Source organism: Stegostoma tigrinum, chromosome 23 (assembly GCF_030684315.1).
Source record: "Stegostoma tigrinum isolate sSteTig4 chromosome 23, sSteTig4.hap1, whole genome shotgun sequence".
In the NCBI taxonomy this organism is placed as follows: Eukaryota; Metazoa; Chordata; class Chondrichthyes; order Orectolobiformes; family Stegostomatidae; genus Stegostoma; species Stegostoma tigrinum.
Window position 1 is genome coordinate 9939656 of NC_081376.1, and position 22425 is coordinate 9962080.

The window sequence follows — 22425 nt, forward strand, 5'->3', positions numbered from 1 at the left end:
ATTTCTTATAAATCTACAAGTTAAAACAATTAGTTTCATTAAATCAAAGCTCCCAACTGAAGAATTCTTTTTCACCCAGACAATGCTTTGCACATTAAACCCCAGTTTTTGACCTACACTTCTCAATTCTTCTAAGTAAAACTTGAAGGTTGTAAGTAAAGAAGCAACAAAGGAAGTAGAGAATTCTAATGTTGGAAGGCTTTTGAAAGAATTTGTTCAATGAGTTAACAATGTAATTAATCAATTTGAACACAAAGAACAGCAGGCTGCTGAGCGTATTTAGAGCATGGAAGAAACGAGAAGGGAAAATTCAAAAGGAGCATAAATCAAAAAGACAGCTTAAAAAGAAACTTAATTCCTCTGTTGACTGACCCTGTTACATTGACAAAAAATGCTGAATTCCATTTTCATGTTTGGGCACATAGAAGAATTGAAAACTTCTATGTTTAGAATGTGATTATGTGAACTCCATGACAGCTCACCTTTACCCAAGAAAAATTAACATTCTGTTCTACAATAAAAGAAGAGTCCAGCTGTACTCTTTTCAAATTCAACAAACATTCCAAGTAGCTTAGGACACGACCAATTCCTTACCATACACAATGGACTCTAAAGTCAAACATTACTTCATGTACAAACGACGCGCAGCTTCTTTAAATTGAAAACTTTATTGAATTAATACATTGAAAACGAGATTTTACAAAGACAAACATCATAGAACCTGTAGAAAAATATAAGTTCTTCTTAAAAACAAGAAAGGAAATTTCATACCTATTGCAAGTTTGACCTCCTGTAACCAAAATGTTTTAGTCTGTGAGCAGGCCAAGGTTTTATTTCTTGAAAAATGGGAAATATAAACTGCTACCAACAGCCAGAACCACACACTCAATATGCAGAGGCTGCTAGCAACCATAAAAGAGAGGTATAAAGTGATAGTCTACTGCATGTTATTTTTTCCAAAAGTTAAAGAGGTCATTGTCTTTTTTTGAAACCTCATCATGGAATAACCCTTAATTAGAAAGGCACCAAAATTTGTAGATGCATTCTGAAGACAGTGACAAAAGAAAATGTAAATTCCAAGCTGAATGATCCAAATTTACAAAAAGGACTCAAATTTGCGAGGAAGCACATACAGAAATGCAAGAATAAAACTGAGTTTGGAGAAATCTCAGTACAACATTTCAGAAGTTTTTCAGAAAGAAAATTCCATATTGCAAATAAATCACTTCTTCAAAATTTAAAACGGAAAAGGCAAAAAACCAAGACCAGGAGATAGCAGTGTCAAAACAGTGCAGTTGCAACACTGCTCTGCTGATTTGCAAATAGTGTAGCAGAACGGAAGATCAAAATCAAAATAGTGTTCGGTGCTACAATTCCATTCAATGCAATTTTTTTTTTTTTTTTTTTAAGAAGTATTAACTCTCAAGCAAAGACAGCACCCTTGAAAGGATTCTAAAAAATTTCATATGCAAGATTTTATTTTCATGGGCCAGGCATCAGTCACCACTGTATAAAACAGGCTGGGTTTTGTACTGAAACTAGAATGTGTTGGGTATTCTGGCTGATCTGGCCTTCTGACAATGAGACAATAACAGCAACGGACAATTTCCACCTAGAATGTTAATTAACAGTGATCGGAAAAACAGATTTATCTTCATTTACATTGGAAATGGCAGATTTGTTCTTTGCTTTGTAGCACTTGCTTGTACAATTTAATTCTATGCAACCAGGTATAAGTATACTGTATGTTTTGGTCATCTGTCTAAAATACTAAATAAATATGACAATTGCTTATTGGACTAACTGAACATTCCCTTCCCTTAGTTCTTGGTCATGTTTTGTCAAGTACTTGACTACACTGAAACACCATATATTTAACTTGGTAACAAAAAATATTTACATACTAGACATCTTAACATCGACATTTTAGTTGCTTTCAGATGAAGTATTGATATCCTTCAGGATACTCTACCTACGAACATTGGAAAAATCGTCAAAGGTGACAGATGTTTTAAAAAAAGCTGTAGAGTTTCCATTTGTGCTGAATATTCATGGTTGTATGGTAATTAAAACTGAGACATTTGATCATTGTAATAAAATTATTTGAGGAACAAATGTCAGAGTCATTGGTATCAAATTATACATGCTCCTTGTAATCCACTTTCTCTGCCCTCAGTGGGTCATCAAGTCGGACATGCTCCAGGATAAGTCCATTATCACCTCTCCTAGATTAGCTGGCTCAATTTATTCCGTAACTCTACAAACTGGGCAGTGTTCAACATTTCCATGGCTGGAATAACCTGCAAAAGGAGAATGAAAAAAAAAGTACGATAAATATTCCAGGACTCTCAAAATCAAGAATATGCAGGTTAGGGGGATGGGCCATGCTGAATTGCCCACTGTGTCCAGCGATGTGCAGGCTGGGTGGATTGCTGTTTGGAGGGTCAGTGTGGACTTGATGGGCCAAATGGCCTGCTTTCTCACTGTAGGGATTGAGAGATTCTTAAAAATAGTTCAACTGCTATACAAAATTCAATATGAAACAATTTTTAACTCCCAGTGGAAGTGAGAGGACTAAGGAAGATAGAACAACACAAACATGGATCATGTAAGACACAGGCTTGAAGTCAGGCATATGTCACTAGGGTACGCGCTAGCAAGTCACTTCATGTAACATAACGGGGCAAGGCTCCATGGCTACCAAAATGACTACAAATGGCGTGTGACAGAGGAAATCAACAGCAAGTGAGGTAATGAAATAAAAATAACTGAGGGACACTTGTAAGAGAAAATGTACACAGATGCACATTATGAGGAACAATTATATCATTACTCAAATTTAATAGCCTCCCAAAACCGCAATGTGTATCCGAAATTAATCCATGTTGTCAAATTCCAAGTGTAAACAGACCTTATTTTGTAGAAAGCTGTGAAGAGTTTGTGTCCAATGAAGTCCCTTGTTTTTGATTCTGTGGAAGAAAGTGATCACAATGAATAGGTTTATTTATCACTTCCAATCACTCCAGGGAATTAAGTTTGACATCTGTGACCCAAACCATACCTAAACAAGATTAATAACATGTAAATTTTCTCTGCCTGCTGGCTGCAAGATTGTATATCTAATGAGTTTGGCCAGTCTTCAGTCACGGTACCTACAGTTGAAGGCTGGCACTTATATCACTGTGACTAACTTCATGAAGATAAAAGAATTAACAAGGCACTACATCTCCTTGTGAAATGTTACAAAAATACGAACAGATTTTTGGCAAGCAAAGACAGACTTGAAAAAATGCAAAAGAAATGTCAAGAGCAGTAATGTGCTATCAGAGAAAGGAGAGTGAACTGTTCAAAAGGATGGAATAATTTCAGCTCATATCCGGAACAAGTATTATTGTGAAGTATCTGCACAGAACAGTATGACATGAAGGAAAGGATACAAAAAGATTTTGCCAACAACGAAGTGTAGCAAAGATGTGGCAAGTTTTGGAAGAAGATAGCAGGACTACGGAAGTATTTGCCATATTGGGAGAATGTTTTAAGTTCTTATGAATTAATTTGAGTGTGAAACCACTGACTGCTTTGCTCCAAATTCTGTCCACATTTAAAATTCAGAAAAATGTGTCAGCGCAATGTAAACCAAATGAACTCAGGTCATTAAAACGTTTTATATGAAAGGAAAGAATTCTTCATGAGTGCAAAAAGTGCATGCTGATAATTTGGAACAGGAGTTTCTCATTTTCAGCCTGTTGTGGAACCTGATAATCTTTTTTAAAAAATTGAAGGAATTCTGCAACCTGGATGTAGTGATAGGTTTTCCACTTACAGGATTCCAAAATCAGAGCCCATAAATATACGGCAGAACTAATGATACTAAAAAAAATTCTTTACCTCAGAATGATTAGAATTCACTATTATGTGGAACTGGATGTCATTTAAGGAAAAAGCTAGGTAAGTACACGAACAAGAAACTGACAGAAGGATATGGTGTTTTTGGGAGATGAATTGGAGTGGAAGGTGGCTTGTGTGAAACAAACATGGCCACTAACATTTTAACTGAATTGTCGTTTCTTCTGTTATTAAATATGTGCAAGTTATTGGCAAATATGCAAAACATCCAGTCAATTTAAACAATGGTTCACGCTTGCAGGAGAATGGAAAGGAACAGCAGTACAGAAGTGTAACAAATTAAATTGGACGGAGCATGAATGAACAAGTTAGCCGAACTTATTTTGGATAAGAGAGAAGCGGAGTTTGAGACCGAGACTCTTATGGAGGGAAAACTTCCAGGAATAAACGGAAGACTGAAGAGAACTGGGAGTGATAGATAGTTTGAAAATTGAAATAGTGATTGGGAAATGAAAAATTTTGCACAGAAACGTGGAGGAAATCACAAGCCAAAGATCTGCATTCAGGCAGAGCACACACCACAGTGATGAACATAATAATAGAACAGTGATAGATGTTTTGCAACAAAAAGTGCCCAATTAAATTATTGACTAATTCATAGGGAAACAAGGGACTAGAATTGTTTAAAGCATCAATACCTGGGCAGAAGCTAATCTAAAATTATTGTCTGGATCTGAATAAGTTTTTAACCTGTTTTAAGTTTTGCCATTATGGGATTCAACAAACTCAGATCTTCCTGTTTTGTTAAAGTTTTACTCTACCTCTCTTGGATATCCATTACTTAGTATGTAATTAGAAGGCTTTTCCTCTCTTGGTCAAAACCTTACTTGGTCAAAATTGAGGCAAATAACAAGGAGTAATTTGACAGAGTTTGTTGAGACTTTTCTAAAATGTAGGAAGTATGATTCTAGGCTCTGTCTCACACCTGAGAGCACTCACAAAGCCATCAGATGTTGCCAAATCACTTGATTCTTCTCCGACTGGGCAACAACAGGCTTCAATCCAAAAAAGACATTCGTGAACCAGTTATAAGACCTTAAAATTTTGGACTGTAAGATATTGGAGCAGAAGTAGGACATATAGCCCATGACGTCTGCTGCATTATTCAATAAGATCATGGATCATCTGATAATTCTCAACTCCACTTTCCTCCCTTAACCGTAACCCTCAATTCCTTTACTGATTAAAAGTCTGTCTCTTAGCTTTTTAGAGCAGCATGATCGTTCATTTACTGGTAATAAGTTTAAAGAAAAAATCCAAATTCTGAAATTGCTCTGATTAGTTTTGAGCTTGCGCTCATAATTATTAAATCTACACCAACACATTAAAGTTTGTACTGCGTAGGCTGATTTCAACCAAGGTCACTGTTAGTCTCAGGAAACCCCTCAGCTAGGGGCAACTGGAGGGGAGGTAGAGAAATAAACAGGATCAAGCTTCTATTGAAGATCCTAAAGGTTAAGTAGCAATTAAAGACGACATTTCAGCAAGCTGGCAGGGTTTTAAAAAACAACTCTAGGTGTGCCCTAGCAGGGAGAGAGGAAGAAGAACAGAACGCTGATTTCTTAAAAGTTAGAGACAGACAGAAGGAAAAATATTTTAAAAACACACAGGATTGAATTCTCCAGCTTTAATATCACCCAGGAAGAGAGGGTATGCAACTCCCTTGGCACAGAGGAGCGTTCCAATTACGAAGTTAAAGACAGAAAACCTACAATGTAACCAAAGTTCTGTAGTATTTTGTTTGATATATAAATCAAACAGAGGTAACAAATTTTACACCACATCAGGTTACAAGAGAAATATTTTTCAGCGATTCAATTGTCTATTAGCACCTACCTTTGAATGGCATGTTACAATAATAAGTTATAGATTTCTGAACTCCATCAGCTAATTTAATGGCTGGCCTTCCATGGACTGAGAAAGGGACCAACATACTGATCTAATTCACATTAGTTTCATGAAACCTGGCCAACTGTGGGTCGTGTGACCGCTGCAGCCATTTTAAGTCAAAGACAGGGCGTTCTGATATTAACATTTGCCCAGCCAAGGGTAATAAAACCTGTCAGATTGGCCACATATGAAGTATACAAAGATCCTCATCTCCTATTTGATTTACACCATTATGGGAATCTTCACACATTAGAGATGAAACCCCAGCTGCAATTATCAAGCCTGAAAACATAACCCCAACAGACATGCTGTTGTCAAAGAAAATGTTACTTCAAGGATAACAAGGTGTAGAGAGCTGGATGAACACAGCAGGCCAGGCAGCAGAGGAGAAGAAAGCTGACGTTTTGGGTCTGGACTCTTCTTTAGAAGTGGGGGACGGGAAGAGAATTCTGAAATAAATGGGGGGAGGCAGATGGAAAATGGATAAAGGAGCTGATAGGTGGAGAGGACACAGGCAGGCCAAAGAGGCGGGGATGGAGCCAGTAAAGCTGAGTGGTGGTGGGGAGTTTGGGGAGAAGTGGTGGGGACATAGAGGGAGCGCACTGACTGGGAGGAGGTACCTTGGAACAGAAAATTTAAAAAGATAATTACTGCTGCTGCTGACGACAGTCCGAGAAAACCAAACTAGCCATGGGCTCAGGTCAAGGACGCAAGAACTCTTCACTTTAAACTCCTATCTTCCTTTGTACTGGGCACCATCACCTTTTAACTTTTTAACCTGTGATTGGATGTGGAGGTCTCAAGCGACTGGCACAAAGGCTGTATGTTTGACATCACTATCTTTTGCATTAGAAAATAAAAATGCCTTTTCTTTTGACTCAAAGAAATCCTGTGTTAGCTCCTTGTCACTTACAATGAAAGCAGTTAACTACATTTAAAATTTGCAGAAGGTACAGCTTAAAGCCAAAACAAAAACTCAAATGTTTGGTGCAACCAACTGGGAAAGCCGAAACGCAAAAGGGAGTGGGATTACTAACCTGGTTGTACAAGTGTGGGCACACATCTCTTCATACTTTTGAAGAAATGTCATTAAAAAGCCAACAAATTTAAAATCTATAGGACAAATACATTAAAAAAACTCCTCACAACACAACTTGAGACTTCTGACATTACATTCAATATTCAAGTTAGATCTTTACAGATGCCAGAAATACTCACTCGTGCCATGATTCCACAAGGACGTTGAGCACAGGAATGCTAACAGATTGGATGGTCGCTTGTTTAAAAGACAGGAAGAGGGTCACCAGATCAGAGATATAGTCAGCATCATGACACTTAAACCTAAATAAATTTAGAAGAAATGGACTCTAAATGAAATAGCATTTTTAACACAAGGCATGCAAAAGTAAATTTAATACAAGCCACAGAGGCGTATTTTGAAGAAAACTCCAAAAAAACTGAAACTGAGCCTGTGTGCACTGCTTTAAAACGCCCTTGAAAAAGGAATTAAAGGGGACAAGGGATGGCACGGTGGTCAGCACTGCTGCCTCAGAATACCAGGGACCCAGGTTCGAGTCCAGCCTCGGATGACCATGCAAACTTGACACATTCTCCCTGTGTCTGCATGGGTTTCCTGAGTGCTCCACTTGCCTCCTACAGTCCAAATATGTGCAGGTTAGGTGGATTAGGCATGGGAAACAGTCACAGCGAGGGATAGTGGGCTGGGTCTGGGTGGAATGCTCTCTGGAGAGTCGACATACTCGATGGGCAGAATGGCCCACTTCCACATTGTGGGGATTCAATACGGCAGAACTTCTGAAACATTTGGAGTGAGCAGTGAAATGATCAGTCTCTCCAAATTGAGCTCTACTTAGCTGACAGAACAATTTGCTCAGGAAGATACTATCTTGAATGAAATTTTTAGTAAAGTTAAGGCAAAGTTAGTCTGACCAGACAAGAGGGCTGCTGTCTCATGAGAGAAAGATGACTGGTGGTGATTTAACCCGAGGGTCACCACACCTCAGGTGAGGGGAAGAGAAGTTGAAGCAGACAGTCCTTCGTGGGAATCTCAGCTGGTGTGGGGTTTGAAATCACTCTGCATTACAGGTCGACCATCCAGCCAACTGAGCTAGCCAAGCCCCTAGTAACCTTAATTACAATGGTATTCTGTTTGCAGACACAGACTGTCATCACTGGTACCCATGAGCCATTACGTGATAAATTGAAAAGCTCGTCACCAGACAATCCGCACAAAGTGTAGTGGTCATACAAAGAATCAGGTTCTCTGACAAAAGATGTGCTATTGCATAATTGGATTGTTAGGTCGTAATTATAGTAGAAATCTTGAGAAACGTTTAAAATACAGGCCATCATGTGAAGTGTTTGAATAAATGTGCAAAATTATTTCTTGCAAATGTAAAGCCAAGCATTTATAAATAGAGCTAGGTGACGGTAATGTGATGGAGGAGGAAGCAGACTGAAGAACTGGAAAAGAATGAGGGGGAAAGTGAAAAGGGGAAATAGCTCCCAGCTCTTTCCTAATCCCAAGTCTCCAACTACTGCTCTACTTGGTCAGGGTTGGATCTGGTGAAGAACATGCAACAATTATCTTAGAATTCCCTCCCGAATGGCATTTTGGATCAACCCACAGTAGCTGGACTGCAGAGGTTCAAGGCGGCAGATCACCGCCACCACCTTAAGGACAACTAAGGATGAGCAATAAATCCTGGCCCACGTCCTACAAATGAATAGGGGGGAATAAACCAAACAAACAGTCTTCACTCTAACAGGTCTATTAGCAAGTTATTAGATGAGGGACAAAGGAGTTAATGAGAAAAATGCAGTTCATATTTCCTCAATAACGGATATCAAAGAGCTCATTTGAATTGTCATCCAAGGCAGGGAAAACTGGAACTCATGAATCTGCACATGTCAGACTTGAACTTGGGTTGACTGGATGGATAAGAATTGGCTTGCACTCACTGAGTTCAATCGAACAAGTGTGAATCTAGAATTGATGAGCAATTTATTTGTTTTGCATTATTTCAGTTGTGACAAAGTTGTTTTCTTAAAATTAGGAGATATAGCATTGTTGCTAACAGCCAGGCTGATGAGGCAAACACTGTTGTGGCCATTTACATCAGGTTCTTATACTAATGGGTCGCAGTAGCAATCTCATTACTGCTGCTGGGCTTAAGCAGCGGAAGCCACACAACATCTACAAATTGTTGATCATACGAAAAGGAAGAAGGTAGCTTACATAAGGTGGAGAAAGCTAGGGTCAAGTTCAGCTAGAGAGGATTACATGCAGGCAAGGAAGGAGCTCAAAAATGGTCTGAGGAGAGCCAGGAGGGGGCACGAGAAAGGCTTGGCAGAAGGAATCCGGGAAAACACAAAGGCATTTTACACTTACGTGAGGAATAAGAGAATGGTCAAAGAAAGAGTAGGGCCAATCAGGGATAGCATAGGGAACTTGTGTGTGGAGCCTGAGGAGGTAGGGGAAGCCCTAAATGAGTTTTTTGCTTCTGTCTTTACGAAAGAAACCAACTTTGTAGTGAATGAAACCTTTGAAGAGCAGGTGTGCATGCTGGAATGGATAGAGATAGAGGAAGCTGATGTGCTGAAAATTTTGTCAAACATTAAGATTGACAAGTCGCCAGGCCCGGATCAGATTTGTCCTCGGCTGCTTTGGGAAGCGAGAAATGCAATTGCTTCGCCACTTGCGAAGATCTTTGCATCCTCGCTCTCCACTGGAGTCGTACCTGAGGACTGGAGAGAGGCAAATGTAATTCCTCTCTTCAAGAAAGGAAATAGGGAAATCCCCAGCAATTATAGACCGCTAAGTCTCACGTCTGTCGTCTGCAAGGTGTTAGAAAGGATTCTGAGGGATAAGATTTATGACCATCTGGAAGAGCATGGCTTGATCAAATACAGTCAACACGGCTTTGTGAGGGGTAGGTCATGCCTTACAAACCTTATCGAGTTTTTTGAGGATGTGACTAGAAAAGTTGATGAGGGTCGAGCTGTGGATGTGGTGTATATGGACTTCAGTAAGGCATTTGATAAGGTTCCCCATGGTAGGCTCATTCAGAAGGTCAGGAGGAATGGGATACAGGGGAACTTAGCTGCTTGGATACAGAATTGGCTGGCCAACAGAAGACAGCGAGTGGTAGTAGAAGGAAAATATTCTGCCTGGAAGTCAGTGGTGAGTGGAGTTCCACAGGGCTCTGTCCTTGGGCCTCTACTGTTTGTAATTTTTATTAATGACTTGGACGAGGGGATTTAAGGATGGGTCAGCAAGTTTGCAGACGACACAAAGGTCGGAGGTGTCGTTGACAGTGTAGAGGGCTGTTGTAGGCTGCAGCGGGACATTTGATAGGATGCAGAGATGGGCTGAGAGGTGGCAGATGGAGTTCAACCTGGATAAATGCGAGGTGATGCATTTTGGAAGGTCGAATTTGAAAGCTGAGTACAGGATTAAGGATAGGATTCTTGGCAGCGTGGAGGAACAGAGGGATCTTGGTGTGCAGATACATAGATCCCTTAAAATGGCCACCCAAGTGGACAGGGTTGTTAAGAAAGCATATGGTGTTTTGGCTTTCATTAACAGGGGGATTGAGTTTAAGAGTCGTGAGATCTTGTTGCAGCTCTATAAAACTTTGGTTAGACCGCACTTGGAATACTGCGTCCAGTTCTGGGCGCCCTATTATAGGAAAGATGTGGATGCTTTGGAGAGGGTTCAGAGGAGGTTTACCAGGATGCTGCCTGGACTGGAGGGCTTATCTTATGAAGAGAGGTTGACTGAACTCGGTCTCTTTTCATTGGAGAAAAGGAGGAGGAGAGGGGACCTAATTGAGGTATACAAGATAATGAGAGGCATAGATAGAGTTGATAGCCAGAGACTATTTCCCAGGGCAGAAATGGCTAGCACGAGGGGTCATAGTTTCAAGCTGGTTGGTGGAAAGTATAGAGGGGATGTCAGAGGCAGGTTCTTTACGCAGAGTTGTGAGAGCATGGAATGCGTTGCCAGCAGTTGTGGAAGCAAGGTCATTGGGGTCATTTAAGAGACTGCTGGACATGTATATGGTCACAGAAATTTGAGGGTGCATACATGAGGATCAATGGTCGGCACAACATTGTGGGCTGAAGGGCCTGTTCTGTGCTGTACTGTTCTATGTTCTATACTTTGTTAAGCACCGGTACAGAGCAGTTTCCGCTCAATGCAACTCAGCAAACACTTTAAATCAATGGTCAATCATAATGTGCCTATTTAATGTAACTACATGCTGACTCCCTTAGGTGCATTTTACCATTGAGATTGTATAATGATATATTTTTCGATGCATTTAGTATAACATTGTGACAATTTATGATTGTTATGGAATAGATACCACACAATGTTTCACAATGCATTTTCACACATGGTGCACTGGTTACACGGCTTTTAATTAACTTCAAGATAACCATCTGAACAAAGGGCTGGAGGAATTACAAACTATACAGATCTAACAGCAGCAATGAAATTGTACTTACGCGTCAATCAATATGTTTTTATATACATAAATATTACTGCACAGCTTGCCACAGAAATGGTGCAAGATGTCCTCTTTCATGCTCAGACTGTCGAACAGGAGTTTCAGGGCCCAGAAATTTTTCTAGTAGTATAACAAACAACATTAAATCTGCATTAAGCAATTCAATCCTGACTTGGTGCATTACACATCCGTGAACCGCAACGGTCAATATGCAATCTGGTGCTGAGGTTTTAGATGGGCCGAGTAGACAAACTGCCAATGGAAGAATATCTGGGTAAGAACGGCCATCAAATCATAAGGTTTAGATTAGACACAGGTCAAAGGGGCAAAGCATGGAAATCAAAGCCACAGTCCTCATCTGATGAGGGAGGCAGAGAATACACTGAAATAAACGGAGGCAATACAGTGCAAGTCAAATGAATTCTTAAGCGAGAACCAAGGCAAATAGAATAAGATGATGGGGGAAAAGTGAAGAGAAAACATTAACAAAAAGAGTATGTGAAAACCGAACAGCAATCAACAAAAAGGAATTCATAAAAATCACTGCAACCATATAAATATTTTGATACAAGGTAGATTTCGTTAAGGATAGAGAGTGTGAAATGATTAGAGATATAGGACAAGGCCAGAATACTGAATGATAAACATTGGTACAAAGTATTCAAAGGGAGAAAACACTGACAATATTGATTTAGTGAAGATGGTGGGGGTAAAGGATGTAGTGGAAACGGATAGTAATGATGTATCAGAAAGGTTGTCTATTCTTAGAGTTATAATTCCATAATTTTAAGTGACATAGTGGGGGATAAAACATTGTTTGAAAGGCTTGAGATCAGAAGTCACACTTTGTTCCAAGTTCCAATTCCTGAATTACACTGCATCTCAATGGTGGGGGTTTGAAATATTGCAGGTTGACAGAAAATTGGACAGGCAACATTTACACCTATTTCAAGGGTAAGACACTACAAGAGGTTCACTTTTCCAAGTGAACCAAAGCCACTTAGAGAGTGTTTACTCATCCTCCTCCCATGTCCAATCAGATCTTCACCCGCAATGACAGAAGACAGCATCTAGATCATATGTTAATACTAAAATATGATTTCCAGATACTTCCAAGCATTTCTGTCCAACAGATGCACCTGGCTACATAACACCCTGTTAGCCCTTTACATACAATTATATACAATGTGGGGTCTGACTTACATGGGAATCCAGACCCGCAGCAATCTGGTTGGCTCCTAACTGCCCTCTGGGCAATTAGGGATGGACAATAAATGCTGCCCAGCCAGTGACATCCTCATCCCATGAATGAATAATGAGCAAAGAATAAAGAATCGAGCCAATCCTGCTAGCATTCATTTCCCTTATCTTAACCTCCAATCCATCCACACTCTTCCATCCTAAACATATTCATTGGTTAAAAAAGCAGTTTCAGCATGAACAATTTCATGCTAGTCGTCTTTCTGAGCGTGCAGCATCTGGTTTACTCTAATTCTACCATATGCTCTAATATTTAAGAGCACTTTTTCCCCCAGAGGGTGTGTTTCTCTGTAACATATCATGCATTTACAGCTCCCTTCCCTTTAAACTGAGTTTTGTTGGACACAGAATCAAAAAGGTTCAAACCTGCCAACATCCAGTGTGTAAACACTGAGGGCTTTGATGCCATCCTGTGGCCAACAGCAGGATTGCAATGCAAAAGAAAATAGCAGAGACGTATAGAACTTTACTCCAAAATTCACAGAATTGGCTTTACAAATATGGGACAAAAAGACAACCCTCGAAATTAACATGTGGCACAACCAACAAAATTATTGAACTAATTTATCATCCAAGTTCAGTGGGTAATAGGGGAAGCAAATGGAAAGTTGGCCTTTATTTCAAAGGGAATGGAGCATAAAAATAGGGACATTTTGCCAAAACTACACATGGCAGTAGTCAAACAACAGCTAGAATACCGAAGAGTTTTGGACTCCTAGTCTAAAGGAAGAAATACTGGTGTTGGAGGTTCAGAAAAGGTTAACTAGGTTGATACCAGGTGTGCACAGCAGCAGAGTGTACCATTGGCAAGATGCACTACAGCAACTCACCAATTCTCCTCAGACAGCACCTCCCAAATCTCTACCAGTGAGAAGGATAGGGCAGCAGATACATGAGTACACCGTTACCTAGAGGTTCCCTTTCAAGCCACTCATCACACCAATTTGGAACTATATCACCGTTTCATTATATATATCACTATCAATTTTTTGGGGTTTGGTTTATTCATTTCTTCCTCTCTCAGAAAAAGAGGGTTGCTTTAAAAACTAGAAACAGCTTGGAGGCAAAGAGAAATCCACCAGAAAACATGGATCAGCAAATAAAATGGCAATTAGAAATCAAGGGAGCTAGGATGTACACAATTAAGGAGAGTTAGAGGGTCATTTAACCAGAAGCTGCTGAAAAGCCTGCAAGACAGCTTAAAATAATAGCAGGTACATGAAGAAGAATCAAAGTGAATTCCCGAGACCTGTGGCATACCTTGGCTCGGTGCCAGACATAAAAGAATCTATCAAGATCCTGCAAGTGTATAAGGAACTCTTGGATGGAAGTGACAATAAAATGGGGAGATTTTTGGGCTTAAGAATACTTCTGAAGTATAGTGTGGATTTAGTACTATTTGCTTTGTTTAACACCAGTAAATATCTTTTTGTTAAAAATGCAAAATCTTACAGCTACCAACTAGGAGTTTGAATTTTTTCTTTGAAAGAGAAAGTTGCTGGTTTCACTCAAGATCGTGAATCATGGAACAGGAGAAGATGGAATCAGGCTAACTCTATTATGCTATACCAAGTACATATGTTCTGTGAAAAGCCACAGTCCTGAGACCACTTTGGAAAAACTCATTTTGGTATTTCCATTTTAAAAACTTTTATGTTTAGGAAACATAGTTGCCACCTCCCTCTCCTGAATGCCAGCTCTCAGTTTATAATAAGGAGCTAAAGACCAGGAAAATGTGAAATCCACCGAGTAGATAGACGCCTTTCAAGGAATAGAAGGGATAGGGGAAGGAAAATTCAGGATTAAAAAAGGGATATAAAAATCAAATAATGGAATAAATTAACTGGGAAGCACAAAGCTAAAATTAGTGTAAACATACAAAGGACTTCTAAATAACTAAAATTAGTTCAGTTAAAAAAAAGAAGCAATGAAGATAGACATCAGCAATGGAATCACAATCACCTACTAGACCAAGACGAGTTATAAGAAGAGAAAAACCAAGTTTCAAAAGTGGAATAAACTTGTTACAGTAAATTTTACTGTTCTTACCCCATAAGCTACAACTAAAGGCAGAACAATGTTGATCATAGAGAGATTCTGATGTAGCATCTGAGCAGTAGCCACCGTTACAAGAATCAATGCAGATTCTCTGTGAAACTGTAAGGAAGGATATTCCAGATCAACTGTCATTCATCTAATAAGCCACGGAAATCAATACAAAGTTTAAGTGCAGTTAAACCTTTTGAATGATTGTGAAACAGAAGACATACTCACATCACTATAAAAAGTCAGCACTTTCAGAACTAACAGTTAGAAGTGATATAGGACCTTAATATCTACAATTTATTTTAGTACCAGGCTTTAGCAGACAAATTGACTGCCGCTTTTGCGAGAGTTCTACATTGATCAAGTGTGTGTAGGTGTAGCTGCTGTTGGAGGACAACAATAGACCAGGATGTATGTTTCCCCCAATGAAATAACTAACCAACACTCAAGTCTATGCAACAACAAAGGCAGATAGTGGAGAACTCTGAATATCTAGAACCACACAAAAATGAAATGCCATACTTAGGATAATAGTTTTTAAACCAAAACATTATAAAGTGGTACTGTAATTACAACATCCAGCCTGGAGTAAAGGAATGGGTTTCCATGCAAATTAAGGGCATATCCTGGCCAAAATCCTTAAGACTGACCATTTTCACCTCCAAGTCTCCCTGGGAAGGGGATCCAAGAACTTGGATATAGTTCCAACTCCTGTTTATCACCCACAAAGTGAAAATTTAGCAACTTAGCTCATGGGGTCCAGCAAAGGGAAAATAGACCAAATCAAACACCCTGAAAACTTGGCCATTAATGAGCATTCAAGTCACTTTTGGGACATTAGGATCTCAAGTAGTGGAAGGAATAACGTTGGAAGCATGATCAGATTGCAATAGTTATTGCAAACCTGCTTTTCACAGGTTGGCTACTTTGGAGCATCTGAACAGTCCCATGTTGTCCTACTGTCCCCTGGTCACTGACATTAAGGACCTTGTTAAAGGCAGATAAGGTGTCTAATTAGTTACCCATCTTTTGAGGAGCCGTTTGACAGCCCCTGAAATCACCTCTCATTGGCTGGAACCAGTGAGCCAACACCTGCTTGGTAGTGCCACTTTCAGATCCCATTCACTTCAACTTCGGAATTGGAGAGGGCCTAAAGACGCTGCTCCTAATCAAGTTCCAGCAACTCAACAAATATTGAAGGTTGCACGATAGAACTCAATGTTATTCACTGTCAAATCAAGTTACCACACAAAACAAATATTCAGAGTATCAGAGAATAGAATGTATATGCACAGTGCACACATAATAGGCAGTTCACGCTAAAAGACTGTTAGCGTACTTTATGGAATGTAAGCTGCATGTAAACCATTGAAATTGGTTACAAAGATCAAATTAAACACCACATTTAACTTTAATGAAAACAGCACATTAGGCAAAATTCGAAGTTCACTATTTAAAGTAAAATTGATTTTAGATGGCTAACCAGGTCTTTTTAAAATGTTATACGGTAACTAAATATTTCACTGAAGCTGCAATTACTGGTCAGCAGCAGATGAATGCAGTTTTGTTTTCAATCAGGTACTATACTGTTGACATTTCCAAGTTTAACATATGCCATACAGCTGTCCAGAATGGAGTTTGCTGCATCTGTACTTGCACAAACATCCTGAATTCCTCTGTCAACAGGCAGAATTCAACTGCTCTGCAAGTTGAAGCACAAGCAGGAACCTTCAATATCCTAAGCTCCAGAGCTAGAAAACACCCTGACTGCAAGGGTCACACTGAAAATTTAGCACTGGTGCAAACAGAAATGCTAAGCATCACTGAAACAAAAGTCAAATACTGCAGATGCTCCAAGTCTGAAATAAAAACAGAAATTGCTGGGAATACTCAATAGTCATAAGGCACTGAGGCAAGAGAAACAAAGACAATGCTTCAGTTCTGATACTAGGCCATCAAGCCAAGTATCAACTCCTCCTGTCTCCAGGTGCAGCCTTACCTGCCAAGTGTTTCTAGTATTTTCTGTTTTTAAATGATCAACACAATTAATTTGCCTAGAATTTTTGGAAGAAAAAACTGTATGACTTTTATGAATTAGAATTAAAAAATCTTCAAATATATACACAAAATTTGTGGATACTGGAAATCTTCAAAAACAAATTGCTGGAGAAACTCAGCAGGGGTGGCAGCACCTGTGCATAGAAAGCACAATTACTGTTTCAAGTCCAGTGAACCCACTTCAGAAATTTGTTCTGGAGAGCCAATGGAATCAAAAATGTTAACTGTGCTTTCTATACACAGATGCTGCCAGATCTGTTGAGTTTCTCCCAGCAATTTCTGTTCCTTTTAAAAGAATTAATGGGGGAGCATGATGGCTCAGTGGTTAGCACTGCTGCCTCAAAGCATCATTCCACCCTCTGGTCACTACGTGCGTGAGTTTGCACGCTCTCCCAGTGTCTGTATGGGTTTCCTCTGGGTGCTCCACCTTCCTCCTACAGTCCAAAGATGCGTAGGTTAGGTGGATTAGCCATGAGAAATACAAGGTTACAGGAATAGGGCAGGGGAATGGGTCTGGAAGGGACATTCTTCAGAGGGTTGCTGTGAACTCAAATGGCTGAATGGCCTGCTTCCACACTGTAGGAATTTTATAGTGCCATCTCATGAAGTTTCAAAAACAAAAAGAAGTGGTAACATTAATCTCTCTTCTCTTTTAGATCTTCAAGTTAGATGGCGAGAATGTCTAGTATTCTCTATTTAGTTTTGTTGTGATCAACAAGTGCACAATTGCACTCATTGTAGAGCTGAGCTGTGCACAGATCCAAAAGTATGGAGTGCTAGTAGTCATGCACTGGATGTTATTCTAAGAATTAATGATCAATGTTCCACAATTAATGTACAGAATAAACAACCGCTTAAATCATACATTTTACTCATGCTGGTAGTTTTAGTTTTTATTTTGAAAAGTGCTGACACTGTTAATATCCTCCAGCCCACACACCATGTCACTTACCCCTTAAATTATAGCTACTCATTTAGCATTAAGAAGAGACAGTTAAAAAGCAATGTGGGTTTGATATATAAACAGGAGTAGTGTAATGGAAAGTAGTCTGCTTAAAACAGGAAAAAAAAAAAACAGCTGACAGAAGGGAAAATTTTCAAGTTTCTGCAAGTCTACACTGATAAGAGGGCATTTAAAGTTCACAAATAGCTTTACAAAAGCAACTGAATTATTGTAATATTTTTCAGTATTTACATACATTAGATGACAAAATACCCAGAACTGAGATGACCTGCTTTTATTCCATAGGACCTTGCACAGAATTCAGACAAAAGATCTTTCACCTACCGCAGAGGAAAAGGCCTTAGGTATGCCCACTATTCCATTCTTCAGATCTTCAATGATTGCTGTAGCATGGACAGCTGTGGTCTAAGAAATAAACAGAGGAAACCATTTCTAGAGGACAGGCAACAAATGTTGGGTTTGACACCCTCATAATATGAAAGAATAAAGAAATGCAGATTAAATCATACCACTTCACTACAGGCTGGCAAATTGTAGGTCCTACAAGTGACTTACGTTCACAAATATAGGAGGTGGCACTTGTAGCACATCTTCTGTCAATTTGAACGAATTGCACTGAATTTGAATCAGTCTGCTCCAGCAGTGAACCTGAACATAGACGAAATACATAAATACACATCATATTCCATCACACCAGATCAACTGGAAAAAAAAGCCTGACCGGTATCATTCAAAATTTCAGGCAGTAGGTGCCAAAGGCATTGATTTCATTTAAGGAATGGGCCACTTAATTCCTCAAACCTGTTAATGACTGACATCATTGTTGTAGTTCTACCAATCAACAACTTGGTAAAAAGAATACTCTCAAGGACCACAACTTCCCCTGCACAGTGGTCGAAAACACCCTCAACTATGTCTCTCACATTTCCTGCAACTCATCCCTCACTCCCTACCCACCACAACCAAAACAGAATCCCCCTCATCCTTATGTACCACCCCATCAACTTCCGGATCCAAGGCATCATTCTCTGAAACTTCTGCCATCTGCAATCCGACCCCAAAGACATTTTTCCCTCCACACCCTTATCTGCTTTCCGGAGGGAGAACTCTCTCCGTGACTCCCTTGTCCGCTCCACACTCCTCACCATGCCCGGCACTTACACCTGCCCCTACACCTCCTCCTTCACCCCCATCCCAAGCCCAAAGATCTTCCACATCAAGCAGATGTTCATCTGCTAACGAGTATACTGTATCCGCTGTTCCCGATGTGACATACTCTACATCAGGGATACCATGCGGAGGCTTGGAGACTGCTTTGTGGAACATCTACACTTGGTTTGCGACAAAGGATTGCACTTCCCAGTCGCAAACCAGTTCAACGCCCCCTCCCACTCCATGGACGACATGTCCATCCTGGACCTCCTGCAGTGCCACGAAGGTTGCAGGAACAGCACCTCATCTCCCGCTTGGAAGCCCTGCAGCCCAATGGTATCAATGTGGACTTCACAAGCTTCAAAATCTCCTTCCCCCCCCCCCCCCCCGACCACATCCAAACACCAACCCAGCTCCTCCCTGCCTCCCACATATCCACTCCTCCCACCTCAAGCCCCACCCCACATCTCCTATCCACCTCATCCCGCCTCCTTGATCTCCCTGGACTGATCTATCCTCACCCTAACTGCCCAGCTAGACTCACCTTTGCTGGATCCATCCCCGCCTCTTTGACCTGTCTGTCTCCTTTCTCTTTTATCCATCATCCATCCGCCTCCCCATATCTCTATTTCAGAATTCCCTTCCCCCCCCCTTCCCTGATTCAACTCCAGATCAATTCAATTCAGTCAGTCAGAGAATGTATCCCAAGAGTCAGTTAGGTTTCTGAAGTAGCAGAGCAGATTTTATGGATACAATTTTCTCTTCCCCTAACAATAGGACTCCAATTTTAGAACATAGAGCATAGAAAAGTACAGCACACTACAGGCCCTTCTGTCCACGATGTTGTGCCATGGAATATTCCGAATCAAAAAATAAAATAACCTAACCTACATTCCCCTCGATTCACCACTGTCCATGTGCATGTCCAGCAGTCGCTTAAATATCACTAATGACTCCGCTTCCACGACTACCACTGGTAAACTATTCCATGCGCTCACAACTCTCTGGGTGAAGAACCTCCCTCCGACGTCTCCTCCATACCTTCCTCCTAACACCTTAAAACTATGACCCCTCGTGGCAGTCAATCCTGCCCTGGGGAAAAGTCTCTGGCCATCGACTCTATCCATGCCTCTCATTACCTTGTACACCTCGATCAGGTCACCTCTCTTCCTTCTTCTCTCCAGAGAGAAAAGTCTGAGCTCAGTCAACCTCTCCTCGTAAGACAAGCCCTCCAGTCCAGGCAGCATCCTGGTAAACCTCCTTTGCACCCTCTCCAAAGCCTCCACATCTTTTCTATAATAGGGCGGCCAGAACTGGACACAATATTCCAAGTGTGGTCTCACCAGGATTTTGTACAGCTGCAGCATAACCTCGCGGCTCTTAAACTCAATCCCCCTGTTAATGAAAGCCAAAACACCATATGCTTTCTTAACAACCTTATCCACCTGGGTGGCAACTTTGAGGGAGCTAGGCACTTGAACCTAAGATCCCGCTGTTCCTCCACACTGCCGAGAATCCTGCCTTTAATCCTATATTCAGCATTTAAGTTCGACCTTCCAAAATGTATCACTTCGCATTTATCCAAGTTGAACTCCATCTGCCATTTCTCAGCCCAGCTCTGCATTCTGTCAATGTCTCGGTGAAGCCTGCAATAGCCCTCGATACTATCAACAGCACCTCCAACCTGTGTCATCAGCAAACATACTAACCCACCCCTCAACCTCCTCATCCAAGTCATTTATAAAAACTACAAAGAGCAAAGGCCCAAAAACAGAGCCCTGCGGGACACCACTCAGCATTGACCTCCAGGCAGAATACTTAATGCCATCTACAACCACTCTCTGCCTCCTGTCAGCCAACCAATTCTGAATCCAGACAGCCAAATCACCCTGTATCCCATACCTCCTGACTTTAATGAATGAGCCTGCTGTGGGGAACCTTGTCAAATGCCTTGCTGAAGTCCATGTACACCACATCCACTGCTTGACCCTCATCAGCCTGTCTCATGACTTCCTCAAAGAGCTCAATAAGATTTGTAAGGCATGACCTGCCCCCCTCAAAGCCATGCTGACTCCCTTTAATCACGCTATGCTTTTCCAAATAGTCATAAATCCTATCCCTCGGAATTCTTTCCAAAACCTTGGTGACCACAGACGTAAGACTGACCGGTCTGTAATTTCCAAGGATTTCCCTATTCCCTTTCTTGAAATGGAATTTTGTTCAGTAAACAAGCCTTATGCAAAAGCAGAACCTGTTACTTGTTCATTTAGTGGTTCGTCTGAACATCGGGTACACAGCATGCAGAAATGCACCATTCGGCTCAACCAGCCCATACCAGCTTTAATCATCCACTCAACCCCCACTTCCTGCTTATCTTCATCTAAATCCATTATTTATAACCATCTACTCTCTTCTCCCTCATATCTTCCTCTAGCTTTGCCTCAAACGCATCTATATGCTTTTCACTTCTGCTCCCGGTAGCGATGAGCTCACAACTCTCCAGGTGAGGAAGTGAAAACAAGAGTTGGGCACATCATCTCTGGAAGTTTGGAGGCAGGCTGTTTAAAAGGCCTGCCTTGGTGCTCTAAGACTTTACCTCAATTGTGACATTGAAAGTAAAGCAAAGCAGAGCATTCCAGCACTCTTCTGCTTACTTTCTGTGCCCTATTCATACCCTTCAGACCTCACTACACTGTTGGCTCCTACTCACCATGCCAAGTTATGATAATTTCAGAACCATCCACCCAACGTACGCTCCACAGAACCAAAAGAACCCAGGAGATAACTGCATGACGTGTAGAAATAAAAACAAAAATCACAAATTTCTACTTACTTACTGCTTTTGCTACAACCCTGAGATTCATTTTTGGCTGACAGTCTAGCCATCCATTTGTCTATTGAAAGGGGAAGCATTCCTGGAATGGCAGCTCTTGCTCTGTAATCTATTGTCAGTTGCACAATCTTTACTTAGACCAGATGAAGAGGGTTCAAGTGCCTGTAGTTTCTGTGGTTGGTACTTTCAAAAGATCTGAATGACTGACACTTAAAAGGCTACAGTAAAAGCAAGATAAAGCAGAAAGTCTGGACAAGTCACAAGTACTGTGTTATCACTGTCTGGTCTTGCCGCCATGCCCCCCACCCCCTACTTAGAAAATTCAATAAGACTAATCAAGTAAGGTCTTCCTGTTTAAACTCGAAGCCAACTATTTCATTGTTACTTCCTTTAATCTCACCTTCTACTATTTATCTTCCTTACTACTGTTAAAATGGCTAACCTATAAATAACTGGGAATGCCCCCCCAACACCATGATGTGATCCCAACCCTTATTTTTCATTATAATCCCCCTACTTCGCTGGCAAGAAATGAAGTCAGTGTTTGAAAAATTACAGATACACAAACATTTACTAATATCCATGCAGGCACCTCAATGCATTTGCACACAGTGACAACAGGAAGAGTCAATCTGCATACCAGAAGGGTCCAGACCTACCCTTGCCCCAAGCAGTAAATATTAGTCAGATCAGGACAGGAATTTCTTCTAGGTACAGAAAACCAATAGCAACAACTTTAGCCATAGTCCGCACATGGGCTTACATACAACATCTATTAACAA

The 22425-nt window shown here is 40.6% G+C and overlaps 1 protein-coding gene across 2 annotated transcripts in view; it reads right to left on the bottom strand.

The window, feature by feature from the left end:
- Positions 1-688: 688 nt before the first annotated feature.
- The window catches only part of zgc:112980 (uncharacterized protein LOC503706 homolog), a 75211-nt gene continuing 53474 nt past the window's right edge, over positions 689-22425 (bottom strand). For both annotated transcript variants that reach the window (XM_059653911.1, XM_048551888.2), the window contains exons 14-20: positions 18214-18306; positions 17983-18063; positions 14640-14747; positions 11329-11450; positions 7015-7137; positions 2912-2969; positions 689-2300 (exon numbers count right to left, since the gene is read on the bottom strand). In XM_059653911.1, coding sequence (XP_059509894.1) covers positions 2226-2300; positions 2912-2969; positions 7015-7137; positions 11329-11450; positions 14640-14747; positions 17983-18063; positions 18214-18306 — 660 coding nt within the window. In that variant the 3' untranslated portion in view covers positions 689-2225. The remainder of the gene's footprint in view (positions 2301-2911; positions 2970-7014; positions 7138-11328; positions 11451-14639; positions 14748-17982; positions 18064-18213; positions 18307-22425) is intronic.